General features: G+C 43.6%; 1 protein-coding gene across 1 annotated transcript in view; it reads right to left on the reverse strand.

Annotated features, from left to right (window-relative positions):
- Window positions 1-1,119: 1,119 nt before the first annotated feature.
- LOC139416199 (TBC1 domain family member 14-like) overlaps window positions 1,120-25,201 on the reverse strand; it is a 70,292-nt gene continuing 46,210 nt past the window's right edge. Inside the window, exons 4-13 of the mRNA XM_071164583.1 lie at window positions 17,157-17,284; window positions 13,173-13,255; window positions 11,016-11,240; window positions 9,793-9,876; window positions 9,404-9,498; window positions 7,779-7,850; window positions 5,249-5,377; window positions 4,878-4,987; window positions 3,856-4,114; window positions 1,120-3,479 (exon numbers count right to left, since the gene is read on the reverse strand). Coding sequence (XP_071020684.1) covers window positions 3,432-3,479; window positions 3,856-4,114; window positions 4,878-4,987; window positions 5,249-5,377; window positions 7,779-7,850; window positions 9,404-9,498; window positions 9,793-9,876; window positions 11,016-11,240; window positions 13,173-13,255; window positions 17,157-17,284 — 1,233 coding nt within the window. The 3' untranslated portion in view covers window positions 1,120-3,431. The remainder of the gene's footprint in view (window positions 3,480-3,855; window positions 4,115-4,877; window positions 4,988-5,248; window positions 5,378-7,778; window positions 7,851-9,403; window positions 9,499-9,792; window positions 9,877-11,015; window positions 11,241-13,172; window positions 13,256-17,156; window positions 17,285-25,201) is intronic.

Raw genomic sequence — 25,201 nt, forward strand, 5'->3', positions numbered from 1 at the left:
ACTCCCTGAAGCATAAGATGTTACAGTTTTTAATGTCCTGTTGGTAGTTTAAATCTTCCCCGTAACTCATCAATTTTATTGTCCAAAGATTGCATGTTTGCTAGTAGAATTGAGGGAAGTGGGGGTTTATTTGATAGTCTCCAAATTCTCAGAAGTCAGCCCGCCCTCCGGCCTCTCTTTCTCCACCTCGTCTTTACGCAGATCACGGGGGTTGGGGCCTGTTCCCGAGGGAGCCGTATATCCTCCGCCTTGGGCTCGTCAGTCTTGAAAGAAGAAAAAGGATTCTGCTAGTCCGTGGTGAGTAATCGCAGTCCTGATGTCTTGAAGTTATTTTCGGTCATAAGAGACAGTAGCAGCAACATTATGTACAAAATGAGTAAAAAAAAATAAGTTAAACAACGCAGATAAATGAAAAAAAAAAATATATATATCGGTTGGGGGCACGTAAAACGTCTGCCTTCTGCTCCGGCGCCATTAATCCGTCTATGTGCATATTTCAAGACATGGCATATGAGGGTGCTGTGGGATACCCAATGGGGTGGACCAATATTTTTTTTCAAAGAAAAGTATCTACTTAAAAACTGGAAATCAAATGATTCTCCATCACTACGAGAGAAGATGAATCAAATGTACTATTATTTAAATATTGAAAAGGTGTGTGCTACGGAGAAAAATAGAACAGTGCAATTTGAGGCCATATGGCAGAGCGCTACACGCACTGGAGAAAGTTCCAAGGGATGCAGGATGAGTGTGGTCGAGACATGGTTGTGGTGGGAACATGTGTGTCTGAGCAGGTATGATGTCATTGATGTTTGTTGAAATGTGTGTGTGTCTGTCTTTTGTTCATGTATGGCTGTTTTATAAAAAAATAATAAACCAGTTCCACTGCATTTAAAAAAAAAAAAAATCCCCTCTAATCAGGGGGACCGATTTTAGACCTGGAACACCAGGTGGGTGCAATTAATTATCAGATAAAACAGAAAACCAGCATGCTCCGGACCTTGTTGGGTTAGAGTTGAATACCCCTGCTCTACACCACCTTTGGCTATGAAGCGGTTTCCTGGCGATCACTTGCTCTGCAACTATGGAAAAACAATGACAACACACACACAAGTAGTAGAGATAAAAGTTAACATGGGTCAGTCAACCGGTATGAATAGATCATTTATTGAATAAAACAGTAGTTATATACAGCTCCAGTTGACCTTGCTACCCTGCCACCCAAGTCCAACTCGAGTTCAATACAACAGAAAAGGGTCCATTGGAAATGTCACACATTAAAACAAGAGGACATAGTCAAACTGACAAATCAAAACAAAGCTACTACAAAACAGATTTACTACAAAAAAAAAACAAAAAAAAAATGTACTCAATCATTTAAAACGGGGGCCATTTATACTTACCAGGTTGCACTTCTGTGATATAAGGCGTGTTCACATGCTATCGGAGTTGCCGGAAGCTCTTCAAAAGCACATACACACAACAAAACACACACACAAGGATCCTCGATGGTCACGCGTGAGGGACACTGATAATAGTAAGTACTCAAGACAAAATAAAAATCGTAAAAACACGGGATAAATTGCCCAAATGACAGTGTGAAATTACAGGGGTGAAAACTGCACGAGGTGACAAGAATGATTGTTATTTTTTATTGCAGTACTGCAGTGTTCACCGCAAAAAGGGAGCAGGGGGCATGGAGTGCATCCGTCCTCGTAACAGTGATCTGAATGTCTACATGCACAGGGGGATGAGGAGTGATCCCCAACAGCCAAAGGGGATCACTAAATGCTTGGGGGCTCTGGAGTACGGAGCGTTCTGTACAGTACCTGCATTTGGACCTAGCCTCCAATACATTCAGAATCATCTACAGAGGAGTTATCTTTTTGGCAGGTGGTGGTGGTGGCGGCAGACATGAAAGCAGTAGTAGGATCTGTGAACTGAACACCACACCAAAGCATCTTGTTGAACAACTCTCTCCCATTGAGCTCACACCTTCAAACCAAGGCTGGTGTGTTCCGTTAGTTTGAAACGGGGTAAATCAGAGCTCCTGACATGACTCAGGTCTTTCAGCTACATGACGAAAGGCATTACGGGAACAGGGAACATAGAGCGTGCAATAGATCTGAGCCACTCTGCTCCTCACCAAGGAGTAAGACCTCCAATAGAGGAAGGGCATTCTGAGGCCAAATAGGGATACCAGCATTTTCAATAGTAGGGACACAGAAGATCTTCAGCAATCTCTTTTCGTTTCCGGAGTCTTCTATTGCACACATTGCAAAACACATTCGGTGAAGCAGCTTCAAAATCAAACCGTTACATATATTAAGATATGACACTTCAAATAGAAACAAAGAAAACTGAATAACTCATTGATGACAAATGAAATGTGTAAAAAAAGAAAATAACAGAAAAAAAAAATGCAACCGATATGGTATGTGTGTCACACACAACGACACAGAAGATTCTCATAATCCACCTTAACTGTTCCAGTTTAAAACCACTTTAGTGTATGTGTAGGACATCATTAAATATCACTTCATTTATTTTTCCACGTAGCTTATTTCCTCTTTGAAGAGGTTTGGTCAAATGTTTCTTTAAAAAGTGAACCGTAACATTGTGGTGCCTCAAACAATACTACATACAAAAAAAAAGGCTATTTGTTGTATTTCTGATGAATCTTCAGAAGAATAAAAATCAATTCACTACCCCCTCTTTTCAAGCCGATGAACAGTTGTCCCCAAATCAAACACCCACGGTTTCTCCTTGGGAGTCTTTACGTCATAGAATGGTACGGAAACAAATAAAAACAAACAAATAAAAACGGAAAACAAATTAAAAACACATTGAAACCACATCAAACCAAACAAAAAAAACAAAACAAAGGCTAACAGTAAAAATCCCAGTTGATTTGTAGGAATGACCAACGGCAACAGAGGCTGGGAGTAGAGGTAGAAAGGGAGGAGAAAGTGAGAAAGAGGAGACACACAGGGAGTTAAAAAGTGAGAGAAAGAGGGATGAGAGTGGAAAAAGAGGAACTAGCATCCGTGCTATAGACATTTGGGAGTGTACAGTACATTCGAGAGCATCCTTCGTCTGCCCGGTTCGATTTGGGGAAGGGGGACACAACATGTGTGGAGGGGGTATCATAATACATCCTCGTACCCCCTTACCCCAGTCCTTTCCAGACCTCCAGTGTCTCTGCTCCATGAACCAGGTCCAGGGGGAACACAGTGGCTGGTTTTCCCCATCCGTGAGCACGCCGAGCCTGGGTAGGTCCATGCCAGGGAGGGCATGTCTATCTGGGGCCCAGAGGGCAGCTCTCACACACAGCCTGGCCTGGGCTCGTCTAGTGTTTCATACGGTCAGGTGGAGTACTGGATCGGAGAACGAGCTAGTGTCTGTGTCGTTTTGCTCCTGGTTAACTGGACTCAGCGCTTTAGGACTGGACTGTTCCGCTCCTGCAAGGCCTGAAGAACCTGAGGACGCCAAAAGGAGGAAACAAGGAAATATCAGTCATGTTAAGCAAGGGGCATGGAGTTCATACCATACTCAAAAGGAAGAAGCATGGCGTGACCTCATCTATTCAAATCACATAGGAAAGGGCTTCCAGGAAATTCCATCAAGCCTCATTCTTTAGAATACTGGACATAGGCAGTGGTGCTAACCAACAAAGCACAAACCTAGAGCTGACATAAGTGTCTCTTCCCCCACCTTCCTAACTCTGTTGCGCCGCACTTGAAAGAATGTCTATTTTCAAGTCAGCTGCCTCAGAAGGCTTCTTAGCACATCCCTCCTAAAATCAAAAAAAAAGAGGAAAACCAGAGATGTCCATGTCTATGTGTGTCATCTCACCTGCCCCCATTTCCTGTTCTTGCTTGTCATGTGGACGGCGTGGATGTGTGAGAAGAGCTGGTCGGGGGAGATGTGGTCGGGCAGGCGGGTGAGGAACTGGGCGTTGTGGATGAAGTCCATGCGGGTCAACACGTCTTCGTATAGGCGCAGGATGCCCAGGGCCACCCGGAACAGGAACTCGTCACCGTCGCGACAGAACACGTCCCACACCCGACACGCCAGGTCCAACGGCAGCGACTTACTGTACAGGGTGAAGATCCTATAGATGGATAGAGAGATACTTTATTTGGTTACACCTTTCCATATTGAAGCATTGAGGTCCAAAAGGTATCATATAAGACAGAGAGAGGCCTGACGTTATTTTCACACCCAAACACATTCACGGGCGTGAGTAGTCCATCGAGACATGGACGCAAACACACCAAGCATACGCTGACGAGCACAAAACCACACACAGTCCAATGCACAAAAATATAACAATGAGCAAGAAGAGAGAGTGAGAAAGAGAATGCAGATAAGGACAATGGCATTTGAACAGATAAGGCTCTGTAAATCAGAAAATTCTCAAACTATCTACGGATTAAATGCATTTTCCTGGGGTGCTTTTGGTTTGTATGGGATTTATTGACATGGTCCAATAGCTTATGTGCAGTGCTTCTCTCTTGACTTCCACCTCCCCCTCATCTCTTAATCTGTGTATAAGCAACTGATGTGAAAAGTGGCAGCTGTGTGGCGAGAGCACGGGGTGGGAGAGGACACCCCCGGTAAAGCCACTCACAAGTCCGGTCTCCTCAGTACACAATAACACATTCTAAAGGGCAAATATTACACAGAGAAAAAAAAAAGTACCTACAAAACGTGCCAATCTTTTAATCAATATTTTTTTTCACATTCGTAAAATGGTAGGTGATCTTTCATTTCATTTACGTGGCACAAAAATACAGATTGTACACATATTTGACATGAGCCAAAAGGACTAAGAGAGAAAAAGAGAGGGAGAAAGAGATGGGGGTCTGACTTACCAGTCAATTAAATAAATATCGGGGGTCAAGTTGTTTTCCTTGAAATGTACAAACAGCTTTGGTAGGTTTTCTTCAAAGAACACTTCAAATGCTGCAAAGTACTTCAACATCTGAGGAGGTAGAAGCAAGACGAAACAACCGAGTCAGACCACATAGCCCGGCTCTAGGAGCTATGACTCAGACAAATGTAATAACGTCGCCAACAGGGTGCCAAGTGCTATGGTTGCAGTGGTGTATTGTACAAATCAGTGCTAACAGGGTGTGCAGGCTTTTGTTCCAGCACAAACACCAAATTCAACTAACTACGTGTGTGTGACTGCCTTTCTCTCTCTCTGTGTGTGTGTGTGTGTGTGTAACTAAACTGTACTCACAAGGCTGTGGTCCACTCTGAAGAAGGCCATCTGACAGGGCTTGTTCAGCAGGTTGGCGAAAGCTATGAAGGCGTCCGGCGTGTCCAGGTTGAGGATCAGCACCGCCGCGATGAACGACATGCCCTGCACCTGAACCCCCAGGGAGGAACAGGTGTTAGTGACTATGTTACGTGTATGTTCGTCGTGCTACATTGCTGTAGCTATGTTGATATACTGTATCTCAGGACTGTGTACTCAAATATGAACACACGAGATAGTGTGTTAGTGATGTTTACGGTTATGGTAGTGGGGTGGTGTTGGTGACATTTTATGTTAAGTGTTAGTGGTGGTGTTCATGACTGGTGTTAAGAGCCTTACTACGAGGACTACCGTAATTTTTGGACTATTAAGCGCACCTGAATATAAACCGCACCCACTGAATTATAAAAAAAGATGTATTTTGTACATAAATTAACTTTACACAGCCTTTAAACGAAACACGGCTTGTAACAAAAATAAATAGGCTTTAACGAAACACGGCTTGTAACAAAAATAAATAGGCTTTAACGAAACACAGCTTGTAACAAATTAAACAGTAGCCTACCAAGAAAGTCACTGGTCACTATCTTCCTCCTCCTGTGCACTGAAACCACTGAAGTCATCTCTTTCGGTGTCGGAGTTGAATAGCCTCAGAATTGCTTCATCCGATGTTGGATCGTTTTCATTGTCGCTCTCGTCACTTTCATCAAATTCCCCGCCGAGCTCATGCTGCCCCTTCAACACGCAGCAGTCCAGCCTTTCGACACCCGTTGATGATAGTGGATTTTTTGACAATGCTCCACGCTGTCAGGACCCACTGGCAGACTTGACCATAAGTTGCTCTTCGCATGCGGCCCGTTTTAGTGAAGGATTTCTCCCCACTTGTCATCCAAGCCTCCAACTGAACACGGAGCGCCACCTTAAATGCATGATTTACACTGATGTCGAGTGGCTGCAAATACTTTGGGCCATCTGCTTTTCTTCCCTCTGAAAGCTTTTGTTGTCTTTTTGTCAGTTCCTCATGCTGCTGTTTCCAACGTCTTATCATCCATCGACTCATTAAGGCCAAGCTCCCGTGCAGCAGCTCTATTTCCTTTTCCAACAGCTAGATCGATCGCCTTCAACTTGAAAGCTGCATCATATGCATTTCTCCGTGTCTTTGCCATGATGAGGGTGACCAAATTACTACCGTAATCAGAATGATGGGAAGTTTGAGCGCGCTCGATTTACGTCACATTATGTGACCGTGCTCAGTTTTTTGGCGGCATGAATCTTGTGAGAACGGGAAAAATCCATAAATTAGCCGCGTCATTGTATAAACCGCGAGGTTCAAAGCGTGGGAATAAAGTAGCGGCTTATAGTCCGGAAATTACGGTAGTCATAATGAGAAGGGGAAAAGGAGATTATCTAACACTTAACCCGAACTCTCCATCTATCCAGAGGCCTTCAATCTATCCTAAGGCCTGACATATGGGGTCAGTCCAGGGCTGTATAGTACAAAGCAGGATCAATGAGTTAGCCAGCTAACTTTCAGAAAGAACCAGAAATAACTGTTGATTTGCTGGTTCAAAGAAAGAAAGAAGAAAACTAGAAGAAGAAGAAAACTAAACATATATACGTTTTTGGTTGTTGAGTCAATTAGACCATGTCCATTTCAAGGTTATTTCAGAATACTTAGGCCAGAGGCTAACTCATTGATCTTGCATTATATAATACTCCTCCAGACGTCAAGATGCATTTCTCTGTAAACACACTGTGTGCCGTTTCTCAGCATGGGTGTGGTGCAGCCACAGTAAACATGTCTAGAGTAGGGTATACTGACTTGGAGGCTTTGACCACATACTGTCAACTCGTTTCATTAGACTCAAAAGGCAATAACAAACGAGCTGAAAAGTGGGCTTAGCAATCTGATAGTTCTAATGTATGGAAGGTTCCCGGGAGCATGATGACGAATTCAACCAAACGAGATCGAAACAGTTAGGTCAGTGCGGCAGTAGAATACACAGATGTAAGCACATAAACATACACACAGAGAGAAAGGGCCAGGTGTGGTGGGCAAATATCTCAGAAAGGTTGGACTAATCTTGTTGGCGCGATGGAGGCCTGCTGCTGGTCTCTCAGACTCTACATATACTGGCTGTTCCGTTGAGCAGAGCGAGGCTGTCCCCCAAATAACAACCCCTTCCCTGTATAGTGCACTACCTTTAACCAGGGCGCATAGGGCTCTAGTTAAAAGTATTGCACTATATAGGGAATAAGGTACCATTTGGGACAAACCCCTAGGCTAACGTATGACTCACTGACACTTTGTTCATAGCCTAAGATAGTGCTTTTCTATGACCTTACACAATAGGACTGAGATAGAAGGAACGGTTTCTGATTAATCCCTTATCGTGTGGGGGCCCTTGTGCGTCTGACGAAAAGGCATTAAATACTGAGACACTTCACATACATACAAAGGCACAGGCGTAGACCAATGACAAATTCATAAAGTGCGTGTGTGTGTACTTACGTAGCCAACGTCTGGCCTATAGCAGGTGTATGCTCCCAGGATGCTGTGCAGCATGTCGTAGTATGGCCCTCCCTGTCCAAACACAGGAGGAATTTTAACACCTTAAATACCTTTAGACTATCTGCTAATTACCATTGAAAACAACAGAAGGAATACTAGGGTGTCTTCTCTGACATTTTCAATCTCGCCTTGTCCCCGTTTGTAATTCCAACATGTTTCAAGCGGACCACCATCGTCCCTGTTCCCAAGAGCTCCAAGGTAACCTGTCTAAATGACTATCACCTTGTATCACCCACATCTGTAATTATGAAGTGCTTTGAAAGGCTGGTCATGACACACATCAACACCATCATCCCAGACACCCTCGACTCATCCCAATTCACATAGAGCCCCAACAGATCCACATATGATGCTAGTTCAATTGCACTTCATACTGCGCTCTCCCACCTGGACATGAGGGGAAATAACTGAGAATGCTGTTCATAGACTACAGCTCAGCGTTCAACACCATAGTCCCCTCTAAACTCATCACTAAGCTGGGGACCCTGGGACTGAACACCTCCCTCTCTAACTGGATCATGGACTTGCCTGACTGGACGACCCAAGGTAGTGAGGGTAGGCAACAACACCTCTGCTACGCTGACCATCATCACAGGGGCCCCTCAAGGGTGTGTGCTTAGTCCCCTCCTGTACTCCCTGTTCACCCACGACAGAGTGGCCACGCACGACTCCAACAAGTTCTGACGACAACGGTGGTAGGACTGATCACAGACTGCGATGAGAAAACCTACAGGGAGTTGGTCAGAGATATGGCAGTGTGGTTCCATGACAACAACCTCCCTCTCAACATCAGTAAGACCCGTAAGACAGGATAAAGAGGGCAGAGCATGCCCCGATCCACATTGACTGGGCTGTAGTGGAGCGGGTCGAAAGCTTGAAGTTCCTCGGCGTCCACATCACTAAGGAATTAACATGGTCCACACACACCCACACAGTCGTAAAGAGGGCACGACAGTGTCTCCTCCCCCTCAGGTGGCTGAAAAGATTTGTCAGCTGCACCATTTGTGAGCAGCTTGACTGGCTGCGTCATCGCTTGGTATGGCAAATGCAGCACCAATGACCGCAAAGCACTACAGAGAGTGATGCGGACGGCCCAGTACATCACTGGAGCCGAGCTCCCCGCCATCTAGGACCTCTATATTAGGTGGTGTCAGAGAAAGGGACAAAAAATTACCAAAGACTCCAGCCACCCAAACCACACTGTTCAATCTGCTTTCGTCTGGCAAACAGTACAATGAGCATCAGCTCTCTGACCAACAGGCTTAAAGACCGCTTTCTACCCCCGAGCTAAATAGCTAATTAATGGTTACCCAGATTATCTGCACTGACCCCATCTTGCACTGACTCTATGCACACTCACAATACTATATATATATACACACACTATATACACAGACTCCCACAAAACCCACACACATTCACTTACACTACACACATACACACACGCATACCGACAACACATGCGCACCAATTCATTTAATTTCATCCACTGAATAAAGTGCTCATCTATAGAGTTCATATATTATTATTACATAAACCGTTGTGGTGGTTGTTCTGCCACTGACCTGTTGGAAGATACAGAGGTGTGGGAAGGTTCTGGAGATGTCCAGTTTAATCAGCTCCAGACTGGCCTCTCTGTCCGCCAGGGACAAACTTGCATCTACACATGCGCACAGACAGACAGACACACAGACAGCCAGGAAGGATAGAAGAACGTGTTAGAAACACACTGAATGATTCAACAATCACATGTTTCTTTTAGCCAACTCTCAAGTTCGGTAACCTTCTGTAGGCTATTTTTAGAATCAATGTGAGTCCGATTGAAACCCTCCACCATTTGTAAGACAGGTCAAACTTTTCCAATAGCACTTTAGAAAAAGCGGATAAAGAAATGAAAGTAGTATATTTTTCCTCTCTCTACCTTGTACTCCCAATAAATCAAATCAATCACTACCTTCAGTCTCTGGTTCAGTGGGTGGTGCAGTAGGCATAGATTTCCACTTCTCCCTTGCCCTGGCCAGACAGATGTTAAACAGCTCTGTGGACAAATAGAATACATCACAACTTTACGCCTGTTATTACACACACACACAAAATAAAACCTGCCCTTGAGCCAATTACCATTGGAGTAAATCACAGACAGGATTACTGTCATTGGCGTAGTCCCCATCAAAAGCCTTCTGCTGCAGCACATCAAGCCTGAATACATTCTCAAGGTCTTCTCTCCATTATCAAAGACCTGTGCAGTGTCTCAATGGCGCTGTGCTTATCTACTGACCTTCTCCTAGACCTGGCGTTGCCCTCTAGTGAGGAGTAATTGAATCTGTGTAATGAGATATTTCTACATAATAGACCATGGCCATTTTGGACACAGACCAGGCCTCATTGTGATGACGTTAGCAAAGTTGGTATACTGGTATTCGGCTCTTTATGGAAGAACAGGAGACTTCACAGACCGATATCGTCTCTGCATTATGAACCCTAACTAGCACCAGCCATGCGTCGCCCACACGGCCATGGATAGATCGAGACTGTGGAACAGCGGCGAGAAACTCAGATGGTCACTTCCGATTGAAATCCTCATTATTTTTTTTTCTTTCTGTAGAACTCTGGCGGGAAGGCCAAAGAGTCTAAACTTGCCGGTTTGTACACAATAAATAAGCGTTCCTATCAACTTCCACTGTCCTCTGAGAGTGTCTGAATCTGTAGTACACCTCTGATTATTTGCCAGAGCAATAGATGAACGCATTCATATTCTGTTGAGGTATACATGTAGATCAATGGCCCTTGGTTTCAGCGCTGGGCTGAATTTGAGAAAACATTTTAGTGCCCCCCCATCTTGACGGTGTAGGGAAATGTTTGCATTTTTAAAGTTAATTTCCTGCAATTCTATGCATTTTGCCATGCATGGCCAATGTGTTTTTATACATAAACAGCAAAATCAATACGGCTAAATTCCTTTTATTTTGGTTAATTGTTAGTTCTCAAAGAATATCTTATGATACAGCCTAGATTCGAACCATGGTGTCTGTTGTGACGCCTCTAGCACTGAGACCTGCATCTCATCCTTAGATATTTACAGTATTATAAGTCCTCTCTTTACTTCACCCCCCGGTGTGTGTTATGTGATGTGAGGTGTATAATTCAACGCAGTCTACAGTGAGAGGTGTGTCTTACCGTGGGTGATGTTGAGCTCGTTGCCCACCGCCAGGCTCCAGACCTTGCCCCTGACACTTGGGGGAACGCCCTGCCACCAGAGCTCCCTGACCCGCCGAGACGTACACATGGCACTCCAGTTGGGCAGAATCTCCTGGTTCCAGGTCTGGGCGGCGTTGCCGATGCTCTCCTCCAGCTTGCACCTGTCCTCCAGTTGCTTCTTCCTCTTCTGGGCCTCCTTGAGCTCTACAGAGGGAGGGAAGAGAGACAGTGTTAGACAACCATATAATAGAAATATGTGGTCCTCTGTAGCTCAATTGGTACAACATGGTGCTTGCAACGCCAGGATAATTGGTCTGATTCCCAGGACCATCCATATGTAAAAAATAATAATATATTGCACGCAAGACAGTAAGTCACATTGGATAAGTACATCAGCTTTATACTATACATTCGAATTAAGATATTACCATATACAGTTGAAGTCGGAAGTTTACATACACCATTACATACCTTACAAAATTGCTCCCAAGGATGAACCAGACTTGTGGAGGTCTACAATTTGTTTTCTGAGGTCTTGGCTGCTTTCTTTTGATTTTCCCATGATGTCAAGCAAAGAGGCACTGAGTTTGAAGGTAGGCCTTGAAATACATCCACAGATACACCCCCAATTGACTCAAATTATGTCAATTAGCCTATCAGAAGCTTCTAAAGCCATGACATAATTTTCGGGAAGCTGTTTAAAGGCACAGTGAACTTACTGTGTGTAAACTTCTGACCCACTGGAATTGTGATACAGTGAATAATAAGTTAAATAATATCTCTATAAACATTTGTGGAGTGGTTGAAAAGCGAGTTTTAATGACCTAAGTGTATGTAAACTTCCGACTTCAACTGTAAGAATTACAGTGCATTCGGAAAGTATTCAGACCCCTTCCTTTTTCCCACATATTCAGACCCCACCCCCCCTCATCAATCTACACAAAATACCCCTTAATAACAAAGCCCAACATTTTCTGGGAAAGGTACCAAAACATTTCTGCAGCATTGAAGGTCCCCAAGAACACAGTGGCCTCCATTTTTAAATGGAAGAAGTTTGGAACCACCAAGACTCTTCCTAGAGCTGGCCGCCTGGCAAAACTGAGCAATCGGGGGAGAAGGACCTTGGTCATGGAGGTGACTAAGAACCCGATGGTCACTCTGTGGAAATGGGAGAACTTTCCAGAAGGACAACCATCTCTTCAGCACTCCACCAATCAGGCCTTTATGGTAGAGTGGCCAGACGGAAGCCACTCCTCAGTAAAAAGCACATGACAGCCCGCTTGAAGTTTGCCGAAGGAACCTAAAGGACTCTGACAATGTTGGTCTGATGAAACCAAGATTGAACTCTTTGGCCTGAATGCCAAGCGTTATGTCTGGAGGAAATTTGGCACCACCCCTATGGTGAAGCATGGTGGTAGCAAAAATCATGCTGGGGGGATGTTTTTCAGAGGCAGGGACTGGGAGACTAGTCAGAGAGATCCTTGATGAAAACATGCTCAAGAGCGTTCAGGACCTCAGACTGGGGCGAAGGTTTTACCTTCCAACAGGACAACGACCCTAGGCACACAGCTAAGACAATGCAGGAGTGGACAAGTCTCTGAATGTCCTTGAGTGGCCCAGTTTTTGCCTTGTCATTATAGGGTATTGTGTGTAGATTGATGAGGGAAAAAACAGTTTCATTCTTTTTAGATTAAGGCTGTAACGTAACAAAATGTGGAAAAAGTCAAGTGGTCTGAATACGTTATGAATGCACCGTTTGTCACCATTATATACTGTAGTATCCTTCTCAGAATGCTGATCTGTAAAGATGTCATGGTTGAAAACAGTATAGTGGGAACCCATCTAGTCAGTTTTCACGATGGACAGTAGCTATTATAAAAGTATTTAAGGCTGCGTTTACACAGGCAGCCCAATTCTGATTATTTTCTACAAATCAGCTAATTTTACCAGTAATTGGGCAAAATATCAGAATTGGCTGCCTGTGTAAACTAAAAAGATGGAAAGTTAGTCAAAATAAATGTAATGCGTTTCTATGAGTGGTCAAGACAGAAAGAAGGATTTTTAAGAGCAATGAGGGTATATAAAAAATTTTTAAATGGCCGGATATGATCCAGATGAATACATATAAATACACACCTCTCTTCTTCGCCTGGGCCACCATCTCCTCATACTGTTGTCTGTGTTTCTGGGCCTCCTCTGCAGGCTTGGCTGGCAGGTTACTGCAACACAACACATCCCAGAGAGTGAATGTGGGTGAGTGAGTGTGAGGTTTGAACATGATCCCTCACATTATTCATGGTGGGGTATTAGAGGAGAAGAAAGGCAATGAAAATGAGTGAGGGGGGTGGAAAGGGAGAGAGAGACCACACACTTCTACCACCATTTTGGCACAGACACCACCTTACACTTGCACCTCTAAATATTCTACAGGATTACAGCCACAAACACAGTCTTCACTGTGGCGTAAAGAAAGAGAGGGGCATTAAACTTTCAGTAGCCTCTCTCTACTATCAACTGTACCTAGACCACCTCTCATATAAGTTAGGAAACCATTTGGGCTAGGCTGGTATATGTGTGAATGTGAGAGAGAGACAGAGCCAGAGCGCTGCTAATAGGTTCTCTCTACATGGTCCTGCTGCACTGCAGTTTGAGAGAGAGAGAGAGAGGGGGGGGGGGGGGGGGGGTATGTAAAGGAACTGTGCTGAGCGACTAGTGCTTCTTGAGGTCGGTTTGGTTTTCGTTTGATTATTACAAAATAATCACGGTTTACAATTTAAATTCCGATAATTTTTCTTAAAACGGACCCGAAGAGTGAAAATCATGTTTTTCATCAAATTGGATGATATTTAGACTAAACCAATTCACAGTAGATTGACCCAAGTATTAGAAATGACTGTAGCTGGTAAATTGACAAAGTTGATCATAAAGTTACTGGTCCCCTCCCCCAATGTCAAACGCTTGGATTCAGGAGACAGGCATTACTTCCGTCATTATGTAACGTCATGTAATTTTAACTAATTAAAATATGTAACGCTCAGTGCTTTACTCAGACTGAAATAGGTACCGGTACTCATTTTGGGTGCCGGCACAGTTAATATTTAGGTGCAGGAGCTCCACAATACTGTTGACCTAATACTCTATAAAGAGGAACAGGAGTTCAAGCAGTAGAACATTTTAAGTGCCGGTACTCAAGTCAAGCAGTGGTAACGACTTAAAACTGTCACCACATGTACAGGGCTTTGCTTACAAACAGTAAGATTGCTCGAGTAGAACATGGCTGGTAACTAACCCTTTTTCATTTGTCTTATGACTTAAAGCAAGCAAGCTACTTACCAGCATACCGGAAAAAGCACACTGTGCAGGGTACTGGATGTCATAGTGTTAATTTAACGTTACACTATTTTCAGAAGAATGAAGACATCCGAGAACAGTGGCTGCTTTTTATTCCGGACGGACAGGCGGCACCACATTTTGAGCATAGTTACTTTATCAATTGAGAAGAACATTCCATGGGTCTTGCCAGGAAGCTAATCCTGAAGACGGATGCTGTACTGTCATTAACAGTGGATCAGGGAATCTTGCAAGCACTGACCATAATATAAGTATCAGAGTTTGATGAGTCTGACACGGTGGCTGTAACTGTTTTGAATTGTGAACGGAATATTTTCTGTAAAACATTTGATAGTCACTATATGGTTTTTGTTCTTCCATCCCTAAACCCCCTACAGTGAGGGAAAAAAGTATTTGATCCCCTGCTGATTTTGTCCATTTGCCCACTGACAAAGAAATGATCAGTCTATAATTTCAATGGTAGGTTTATTTGAACAGTGAGAGACAGAATAACAACAAAAAAATCCAGAAAAACGCATGTCAAAAATGTTATAAATTGATTTGCCAAAAGGCATGTGGGAGACTCCCCAAACATATTGAAGAAGGTACACTGGTCAGATGAGACTAAAATTGAGCTTTTTGGCCATCAAGGAAAATGCTATGTCTGGTGCAAACCCAACACCTCTCATCACCCTGAGAACACCATCCCCACAGTGAAGTATGGTGGTGGCAGCATAATGCTGTGGGGATGTTTTTCCATCGGCAGGGACTTGCAAACTGGTCAGAATTGAAGGAATGATGGATGGTGGTAAATACAGGGAAAACGTGAGGGAAACCTGTTTCAGTCTATCCAGAGACTGAGACAAGGGTTCACCTTCCAGCAGGACAATGACCCTAAGCATACTGCTAAAGCAACACTCGAGTGGTTTAAGGGGAAACATTTAAATGTCTTGGAATGGCCTAGTCAAAGCCCAGACCTCAATCCAATTGATAATCTGTGGTATGACTTAAATATTGCTGTACACCAGCAGAACCCATCACACTTGAAGGAGCTGGAGCAGTTTTGCCTTGAAGAATTGGCAAGGATCCTAGTGGCTAGATTTGCCAAGCTAATAGAGACATACCCCAAGAGACTTGAGACATACCCCAAGAGACTTGCAGCTGTAACTGCTGCAAAAGGCGTCTCTACAAAGTATTGACTTAAAAGTTATGCACACTCAAGTTATGTTTTTTGGTCTCATTTCCTGTTTGTTGTGTAAATCAAATGATACAACCCCCCCCCTAAAAATCAATTTTAATTCCAGGTTGTTAGGCAACAAAATAGGAAAAATACCAAGGGGGGGTGAATACTTTCGCAAGCTGCTCTATATCCTCTATATCGTGCATTATTTTGTCTCTTCTCTCCCTCTACAGACAAGTAGGCGTGCAATAGATTATAGTCGTTGTAGTTATTTACCACATTTTCTGCACTAAACTATGTAGAAAATTGGCCTGTTGGAAACTCCAACTCCCTACTACATTGCACAGTTCGGGCTTGGTCTGATTTCTCTCTAGAGAAAGTACACATTGAGAGCACAGGGAAAAAAAACGAACCGAATGGAATTAAAATAATAGAATGAATGTAGGTCAATTAGTTGTTTAATCACCCCATATAGAACCAAATCAGTCGATATAATCGAGAACACTCGATATGAAGCGATATGAATCAGACAAGTTGGTCAGGTTCAAATCAACCTATCATATCATAATTTCTGAGTAGGCGGTAATGACATTTTTCATTGTGCTGTAACTGAAACTAGAAGATCTTCTGACATCCTTTCCCTTCGCCAAAGGTACGAAACAGATTTTTTTTTTAAAAGTGTTTTTACCCTGGGATAGCTCGCTAATATGACCCATAGTAGGGAAAAACATTTATTGGTTGCAATTCGATCTACAGTACATCGAACACCACGATATGAAACGTTGATTTGAACCTTCTGACCAACTAGTGGGTCAGGCGGCACCCCACTCTCTGATTCATATCGCTTGCTGTCTGATTATAGTTGTCGATTATATTGACTGATTTAAACCATCGGGTGGTTTAAAAACCTCCGAACGCATAGGAAACTGTTGAACGTGAAAAACCCAGCAGCGATGCAGTTCTTGACACAAACCGGTGCACCTTGCACCTACTACCATACCCCGTTCAAAAGGCACTTAAATATTTTGTCTTGTCCTTTCACCCTCTGAATGGCATACATACACAATACGTCTCAATTGTCTTAATGCTTAAAAATACTACTTTAACCCGTCTCCTCCTCATCTACACTGATAGAAGTGGGTTTAACAAATTACATCAATAGGGTATCATAGCTTCACCTGGACTCACCTGGTCAGTGTATATCACGGAAAGGGCAATGGTTTTGTATACTGTGTGTATGAGAAAAAGGAAAGAGAGCGACCCATCCAAGACACCCACCCTGAGGGCAGCACGGCAGAGATCAGGGAGAGAGCTGGGCTGGTCTCATATTGATCATGGCTAGACAGTCAATCCCATATGTACTCAGTACAACAAAAAGGAAAAGCCATTCGGATCCATGACTCAGAAGAAACGCCGCTAACTCCTTCCTGCCTCAGTGATAGACTGCTCTGTTCTTGGTGTGTGTGTGTGTGTGTGTGTTACTTACGCAGCGCAGTCCTCCAGTGTATAAGTGTGTTTCTGTGCATACACGTGGGTGTGTGTGTAGGTGTGAGGTACGGACACAAGGTGGTCCTCCAGTGTGCGTGTGTGTGTGTGTGTGTGGTACATACGCAGGGCGGTCCTCCAGTATAAGTGCTGTGGTGGAGAGGGGTTCAAAGTCCAGATTCTTCCTCACACTCTGTCTGGGAGACGGGGGACTGTGGCCAGGTCCATCTCTGCTACTGTTAGTTTCATATTCCTAGGACAGACAAAACACACACACACACACACACACATACTTAACACACATGTACAGTGGAATATCATGTGTCACGAGAGAAACTGGTTTCATTTGCCAAGGTCGTATCTGCCACTTTTAGTTTCAGTCCTTTAGACAAAAAAAACGCAAATATTCAAAGGTACAATGAAATATCAAATCAGACGCTTGGGTTTATTCACCCGATTGAACAAACAGGAAAGTCTAATTGAAATCTAAATGGCTCAGTATTTGTTCAGTTGTTTCATATTACATGTTATAAGTCATAATCAAGCTCAACCTCAATGGGATTGGTATGCAGATCTGTGGTCTGGTAAAATGACATGTCTGAGACCTGAGGGCCTCAGTACCAACTCAAAACTAGAAGCATCTTATTAAAACCAATATAGAGGAGAGTAGAGTCTGGTGAAGGAAAAAAGCTAGGTGTCTGACATTCACTTTCCTCTAAAGACCTTTATTTTGTCTCTCGGTCCATTCACACACACACACACTTATTTTTCTTCCAAACCCCCCTGCTAGAAGCGTGACTACAGCCCTTTGGTCCTTAGCGGCACCTATCTAATGAGTGTGTCCCCGTCACGCCTCCTGCGCAGCTCAGAGTGGGGTGCGAGACATCCTGACCATTAGACCTCCAGCCATGGGAGCATTTAAACACGGACAGGGTTTTCCTTCTGGAAATATTCGAATATGCATTGGTTGTGTAACATGATTAGGGCGTCCACCCACGGTTCACAGAATGACAGAAATCACATTTCGCTTATGGCAACTCATCTTAACAGAAAATGCAACACGGACACATCGGCGTGCTCCATTCTTATTGAATTCCGATGAACAATGAGTTTAGCCTGCTATATTCTCTGGCACCTCCCTCCTGTCAGCATTGGTCTGGACATGACAGACTGTGGCCAATACGCATAGGGTATCACCTACACTTTAACATGTAGGCTAATTAATAATGTATTTACATACACTTATGTTTTTCTTAACACGTTAACACAACAGCTAGCGTTTTTCAGTTTTCAAATCAATTTGACTAGCAGATTGGCAGATTGGGCACCTCTTGAAGGCCAAATGGCCCTGCCCCTAAAATCCCGAAATACCAGGCCTGGTCAGACGTCGTTTTTTATTGGTCTGTTTGTCAGTGTCAGCAGAGTAGGCTACCTTGTCATTTTTGTCATATTAAAAAAGATTCTGCTAATGTCTCCAGTCATATAAAGTGTAGTAGAATTGAAGGAAGTGTGTTTAAAATGCCAACATTTTCCTGTGCATAGGAGAAGAAACATAGGCCTATAGCCTACTAAGCCACTACGCGCGGCACTGAACACTTTTTTGCAAACAGTGTTTTTTTTTTTTTGCCTAAATTATGACTATCCAATCTAATAACCACTTTAGAAATAGAAGGCTATGTTACATAAGTCTGCAAATACAAGGATGGAATGCTTTATTATAAAGTTGCATTTCTATGGTGAAAATTTTGAAAATTAGCTTCCCTAAACTTGAAACCCATGTGCCGCCTATGTTAGAGTAACTGCCCACATTGACTTTTCCTCAGAACAGCAAAATGTCAATCTACTATCCCCCATAGGAGAAAAGATGACCTATTATATTGGTCAGCATGTCTTTCTGTGCGAGAAAGTAATAGCCTATTCCAAACAGACTCTGGGACAGTTGTGGGTCAATAGATCCCAAATTCATTCAACCAGTAAGCCTAGGCTAAATCCCTTTTTTTGGGGTAAGCAATGAGGCTCATGCAACAGATCAGAACATTTAGCATACAATATTGATACACTATTAAGTCTTCACATTATAAGCGCAGCAATGCGCACGAGGCAGTAGCCTACGCACAAATGTTTGTTAATGATGCAATTAGCGGCAAAACACAATTTGTGACAGATTCAAATATCTGTTAGAAATTGAGAAAAACGGGAGCTCTAAATATGCAACAACTAGCATGAGTCACTAATATGACTAGGAGATTGTGCATTTGGCTACTGTACAATGAGAAAGTTGATTTGAAAAAAGGCTACAGGCTTCAATGGCATATGGAAGTCTTGGTAAAAATAATTGCCTGAACGTTTGGTTAGATTTTGGCTGGGCTACTTCGAAGAAAGGTAAGACATAATATAATGAGGTAAAACCTTCAGGTTTCAAACAATTAAATATATGTTTTCAAAATGCATACTGCCTCCAGCTCATTGCAAAGTGGTGTGTGATGACCTGAAGCTTGCATAGTTGCCTATGCACTTGAATGACAAGCAGTTGGAGAATTCCAAGCAGTTGGAGTTGTCCGTGGACACTTAAGGAACAGCAATGTTGAGTTTGTTTAATTTGGTGACCTCACGAAGGACAGGAGACACTGTTTCTTTGTTGGTATACACTTCTCAATTATGGGTTTACATCTGAATGTTGTATAAAATAAATGATTGAGAATAAATTATTTTGGAAAGATAATGGGATCTTAGTCTTCTAAATGAGAATTTTTTTCATAGTAACTTAGGATCAGTCAGTGGCCACGCACCCGTGAGCACAGACATTACACGGCATCCTGGAACGCCCCCTTTTCTACTCCAGTATAAAACCCACTTCTGACTAAATGTACATTAGACCAGAAAACATGGAAGCTGTCGCTACATGTTGAAATGGTTATTAACTCTACCAAAGAACGTGGAGATCATCTCCACGCAGAAATGGTTAAGAAATCTACAAACTAAAAACCAATTATTCAGACTGCAGCTGTTTAAATACTTTAGCCTGGTAAACGCATCCGATCTAAGAACAATGGTACTCAGAAAGATCCATTCTCTCGAATGACTGAATGGTACTCTGGACGTATCCACTATAACAAACTACAACTACGACAGACTGAGCTCTGGTGGACAAACCAGAGACTTTCTGTTGGTTGACTATCCAGCAGATGTACCGGCGATCGCAGAGGGATAACAAAGGCATACACCCGTAAATATGTAAATTGCAATTTATTTTTGAATGAGTTGTTGTTCATGTTCAAAGTATGAGCATTTCCATTAGTGTAGTGTAGTCAACGTGGGTCCACTGAGATTCTCGCTCTTGAGCTGGCCCCACCCCTTTCCTTTGTCTACCAAGCCGTCATATCGGCTTAGCCCACTAGGGACTTTTGAGTGTATCAAGTCAGTGTGTTTATGTAATTCTGTGATTGATTAGTTAGTAAATAAATAATTAAGTCAATTTGTTTAATCGCTGATTCTTGATGCTAGGGTTAGTGCAAATATCCAATGGTTTCCAACATTCAGGAATGACTGAGGAGGTAATAATCCATTAATATTAGACTAATCGATAGGAAAATATCTGAAGAGTTAAATTCGGGAAATTGCAACTATAAACAACATTTTCCCGTGGTGCCCCGACTTCCTAGTTAATTACACAGATAATTGATTTGATAATATTACAGTCTTCACATTTAATGATAGCCTGTTGTCGTAGCATGACTAATGGAAACTCTGGTGTGTGTGTGGCCATATAGCACAAAAGACTGCAGCCTGAGTCAACAGGATCCGGTTAGCTCTGTGTTGGTGCTTATAGACATAACAGTGATTAGCCCAGTCATCCTGTTTCTGTAGCGTGAGGCAGCTTGATGTACAAGTACACCCCCTGGACGCTAGTCTACCACAGGGCCTTACCCACAATCCATCTCCTTAATGCTGAGTGCCAAGTAGAGATACATCGGGGTCCCATTTTTACAGTCTTTGGTATGACTCGGCCGGAGTTCAAACTCCCAACCTCTGGACAGACACTAACTACAAGGCCACTGAGTTGGTTTATCATAACCAGTATGTTTGCCATATTGAGAAGGGACACTTCATCTGTACTAAAAGGTGTTGTGTGCTTGTTTAGGATGTTGGTCAGGCATTCATTATGTTGTTGGCTATACGCCTTGTCACACTCAGGCGTATATTCATAGACACAAGTCTATGAATTGTTAATGAATAATTTAAAAAACAATTCTAGTATTCATCTGTTTGGGGAGTAACAGATTCCAATGTTTGAAGTCTCATTGTAAAGGGCCCTTCTTCAGAGTGGCCCACCCCACACTGGGTAATGTGCAAAGTGGGGTAGCCAAATCTTAGTGGTCTTAAAGGAGGATGCCAGGCGTGAATGAGGGCCAGAGCCATCTGATTTAGTTCCCCTTATCACTACCGACAAAGGAGGGCCACAGCACTGATGAGAAATTGGGAGGCGGAGTTCTCGGAGTACAGTGTCCTATAGAGAGATATATAGAGAGAGGTGGTGACAGAGAGCGGTAGAAATACAAGAGAAAAGGAGTGCCCAATGGATGGCAAAAGTGAGATGGATTGGTGGATGGATGAGGAAAGATACACAATTGAGTGACGGAAAATCCTGGCCCACCCAAGTCCATGTGGTGTATGCTAGACAGGAGTTGAGCTGGTGATTCAGAGATACAGTGCCGCGAAAAACTATTTGCCCACTTTCTGATTCTCTTTAGTTTTGCATATTTGTGATACCGAATGTTATCAGATGTTCAACCAAAATCGAATTATTAGACAAAGAGAACCTGAGTTCACGAATAACCCCAGAAACATACTTATTTTATTTAATTAACAAAGTTAAGCAACACCCAATTCCCCTATGTGAAAAAGTAATTGCCCCCGTACACGCAATAACCGGTTGTGCCAACTTCAGCTGCAATGACAGCAACCAAATGAACGACATGGGTCCCATTATGCCTGGCGAAAACCAAAACACTGCATTCCACAGTAAAAACCTTACACTGTTCCAATGGACAAGCTTGATGGTGGTCGTGTGATGGTTTGGGGATGCGTTGATGTCTCAGGACCTGGACGACTTGCCATGAATTCTGCTCTGAGAATTCTAATGTCAGGCCTTCTATCTGTGAGCTGAAGCTGAGGTGCAGCAACATCAAGTCTACATAAAAATGCCTAAAAAGCAACAAAATCGAAAGTTTTGGAATGGCGTAGTCAAAGTCCAGACCTTATCCCAATTGAGATGTTGTGGCAGGACTTGAAATGAGCGGTTCAGGCTTGGAAACCCACAAATGTTGCTGAGTTACAGCAGTTCTGCATGTAAGAGTGGACCAAGATTCCTCAACAGCGACGTGAGAGACTGATCAACAACTACTAAGCATTTGGTTGCAGTCATTGCAGCTGAAGGTGCCACAACCAGTTATTGAGTGTAAGGAGGCAAATCGTTTTTCACACAGGGGCATTGGGTGTTGAGTAACTTTGTTTATAAAATAAGTATCTCATTGTTGTGTTATTTGTTCACCCAGGTTCTCATTAATATTAGGTTTTGGTTTAAGATCTCATAACATAGAGTATCAAAATATTCAAAAGTAGAGAACATTTGAAAATACTTTTTCACAGCACTGTAAGCCTGTGGCTGCAGAGAGGCAGAGCAGGGCACGGGGCTGCTCAGAGCAGGGCACGGGGCTGCTCAGAGCAGGGCACGGGGCTGCTCAGAGCACAGGGCTGCTCAGAGCACAGGGCTGCTCAGAGCACAGGGTTTCTCAGAGCACAGGGTTTCTCAGAGCACAGGGCTGCTCAGAGCACAGGGTTTCTCAGAAGAGGCAGTTGGTACTACACAGTGGTGACTGATTGAAAGGACACAGAAAGGGGGGGGGACCACTGAGAAAAGGGAGTCCCAAATCTCTCTCCATCTCTCCCTGAGTTCTGTCGGCAACTAGGGAAGAAGCCTTGCCTGCTAGCCAGGGGATGGGGGAGAAGCCGTGAGCCTGCACTACTGAGAGAATGGGAGGAGGGGAGCGGAAGAAGGGTGGTTGAAATCTGACACATCTTCAGCGGCATTGCAGGTGCCACTAGCAAGGTGAAATGAAATTCAAGCCATGTGAGTGAGTGAGTGAGAGAAAGAGGGGAGATCACATCCTGTTGTGACTGGGAGTCCCGAAGAGCGGCGCATTATTGGCCCAGCGTAGTCTGGGTTTGGCCGGGGTAGGCCATCATTGTAAATAAGAATTTGTTCTTAATAACTGACTTGCCTAGTTAAAGCATTTCACCCCTACAGCTAGGATGTCATAACAGTAATCATGAAATCCTATAGGGAGACTGGCTTTAGCACTTTTAGAGGCTCAGGTGGCAACGGTATCCCAGGGATACCTGTCTCCAGGGAACATGCATCATTACGCCAAGGTTTCAGATCTATGGTTTCATTAACTTTTTCTCATTTCCTGATGATGTAAGTGTCTCTCTGTGTCTGTTTGCATGCCTGGCCATTCTGCCTGGTTCCATTTTTTTATTTCATCTTTATTTAACCAGGTAGGCTAGTTGAGAACAAGTTCTCATTTGCAACTGCGACCTGGCCAAGATAAAGCATAGCAGTGTGAACAGACAACACAGAGTTACACATGGAGTAAACAATTAACAAGTCAATAACACAGTAGAAAAAAAGAGAGTCTATATACATTGTGTGCAAAAGGCATGAGGAGGTAGGCGGATAATTACAATTTTGCAGATTAACACTGGAGTGATAAATGATCAGATGGTCATGTACAGGTAGAGATATTGGTGTGCAAAAGAGCAGAAAAGTAAATAAATAAAAACAGTATGGGGATGAGGTAGGTAAGATTGGGTGGGCTATTTACCGATAGACTATGTACAGTTGCAGCGATCGGTTAGCTGCTCAGATAGCAGATGCTTGAAGTTGGTGAGGGAGATAAAAGTTCAGCGATTTTTGCAATTTGTTCCAGTCACAGGCAGCAGAGAACTGGAACGAAAGGCGGCCAAATGAGGTGTTGGCTTTAGGGATGATCAGTGAGATACACCTGCTGGAGCGCGTGCTACGGATGGGTGTTGCCATCGTAACCAGTGAACTGAGATAAGGAGGAGCTTTACCTAGCATGGACTTGTAGATGACCTGGAGCCAGTGGGTCTGGCGACGAATATGTAGCGAGGGCCAGCCGACTAGAGTATACAGGTCGCAGTGGTGGGTGGTATAAGGTGCTTTAGTAACAAAACGGATGGCACTGTGATAAACTGCATCCAGTTTGCTGAGTAGAGTATTGGAAGCTATTTTGTAGATGACAACGCCGAAGTCGAGGATCGGTAGGATAGTCAGTTTTACTAGGGTAAGTTTGGCGGCGTGAGTGAAGGAGGCTTTGTTGCGGAATAGAAAGCCGACAATTTTAGATTGGAGATGTTTGATATGAGTCTGGAAGGAGAGTTTACAGTCTAGCCAGACACCTAGGTACTTATAGATGTCCACATATTCTAGGTCGGAACCATCCAGGGTGGTGATGCTAGTCGGGCGTGCGGGTGCAGGCAGCGAACGGTTGAAAAGCATGCATTTGGTTTTACTAGCGTTTAAGAGCAGTTGGAGGCCACGGAAGGAGTGTTGTATGGCATTGAAGCTCGTTTGGAGGTTAGATAGCACAGTGTCCAAGGACGGGCCGGAAGTATACAGAATGGTAGAGGTGGATCAGGGAATCGCCCGCAGCAATAGCAACATCATTGATATATACAGAGAAAAGAGTCGGCCCGAGAATTGAACCCTGTGGCACCCCCATAGAGACTGCCAGAGGACCGGACAGCATGCCCTCCGATTTGACACACTGAACACTGTCTGCAAAGTAGTTGGTGAACCAGGCAAGGCAGTCATCAGAAAAAACGAGGCTACTGAGTCTGCCGATGAGAGTATGGTGATTGACAGAGTCGAAAGCCTTGGCAAGGTCGATGAAGACGGCTGCACAGTACGGTCTTTTATCAATGGCGGTTATGATATTGTTTAGTACCTTGAGCGTGGATGAGGTGCACCCGTGACCGGCTCGGAAACCAGATTGCACAGCGGAGAAGGTACGGTGGGATTCGAGATGGTCAGTGACCTGTTTGTGGACTTGGCTTTCGAAGACCTTAGATAGGCAGGGCAGGATGG

Source organism: Oncorhynchus clarkii, chromosome 9, assembly GCF_045791955.1.
Source record: "Oncorhynchus clarkii lewisi isolate Uvic-CL-2024 chromosome 9, UVic_Ocla_1.0, whole genome shotgun sequence".
Taxonomy (NCBI): domain Eukaryota; kingdom Metazoa; phylum Chordata; class Actinopteri; order Salmoniformes; family Salmonidae; genus Oncorhynchus; species Oncorhynchus clarkii.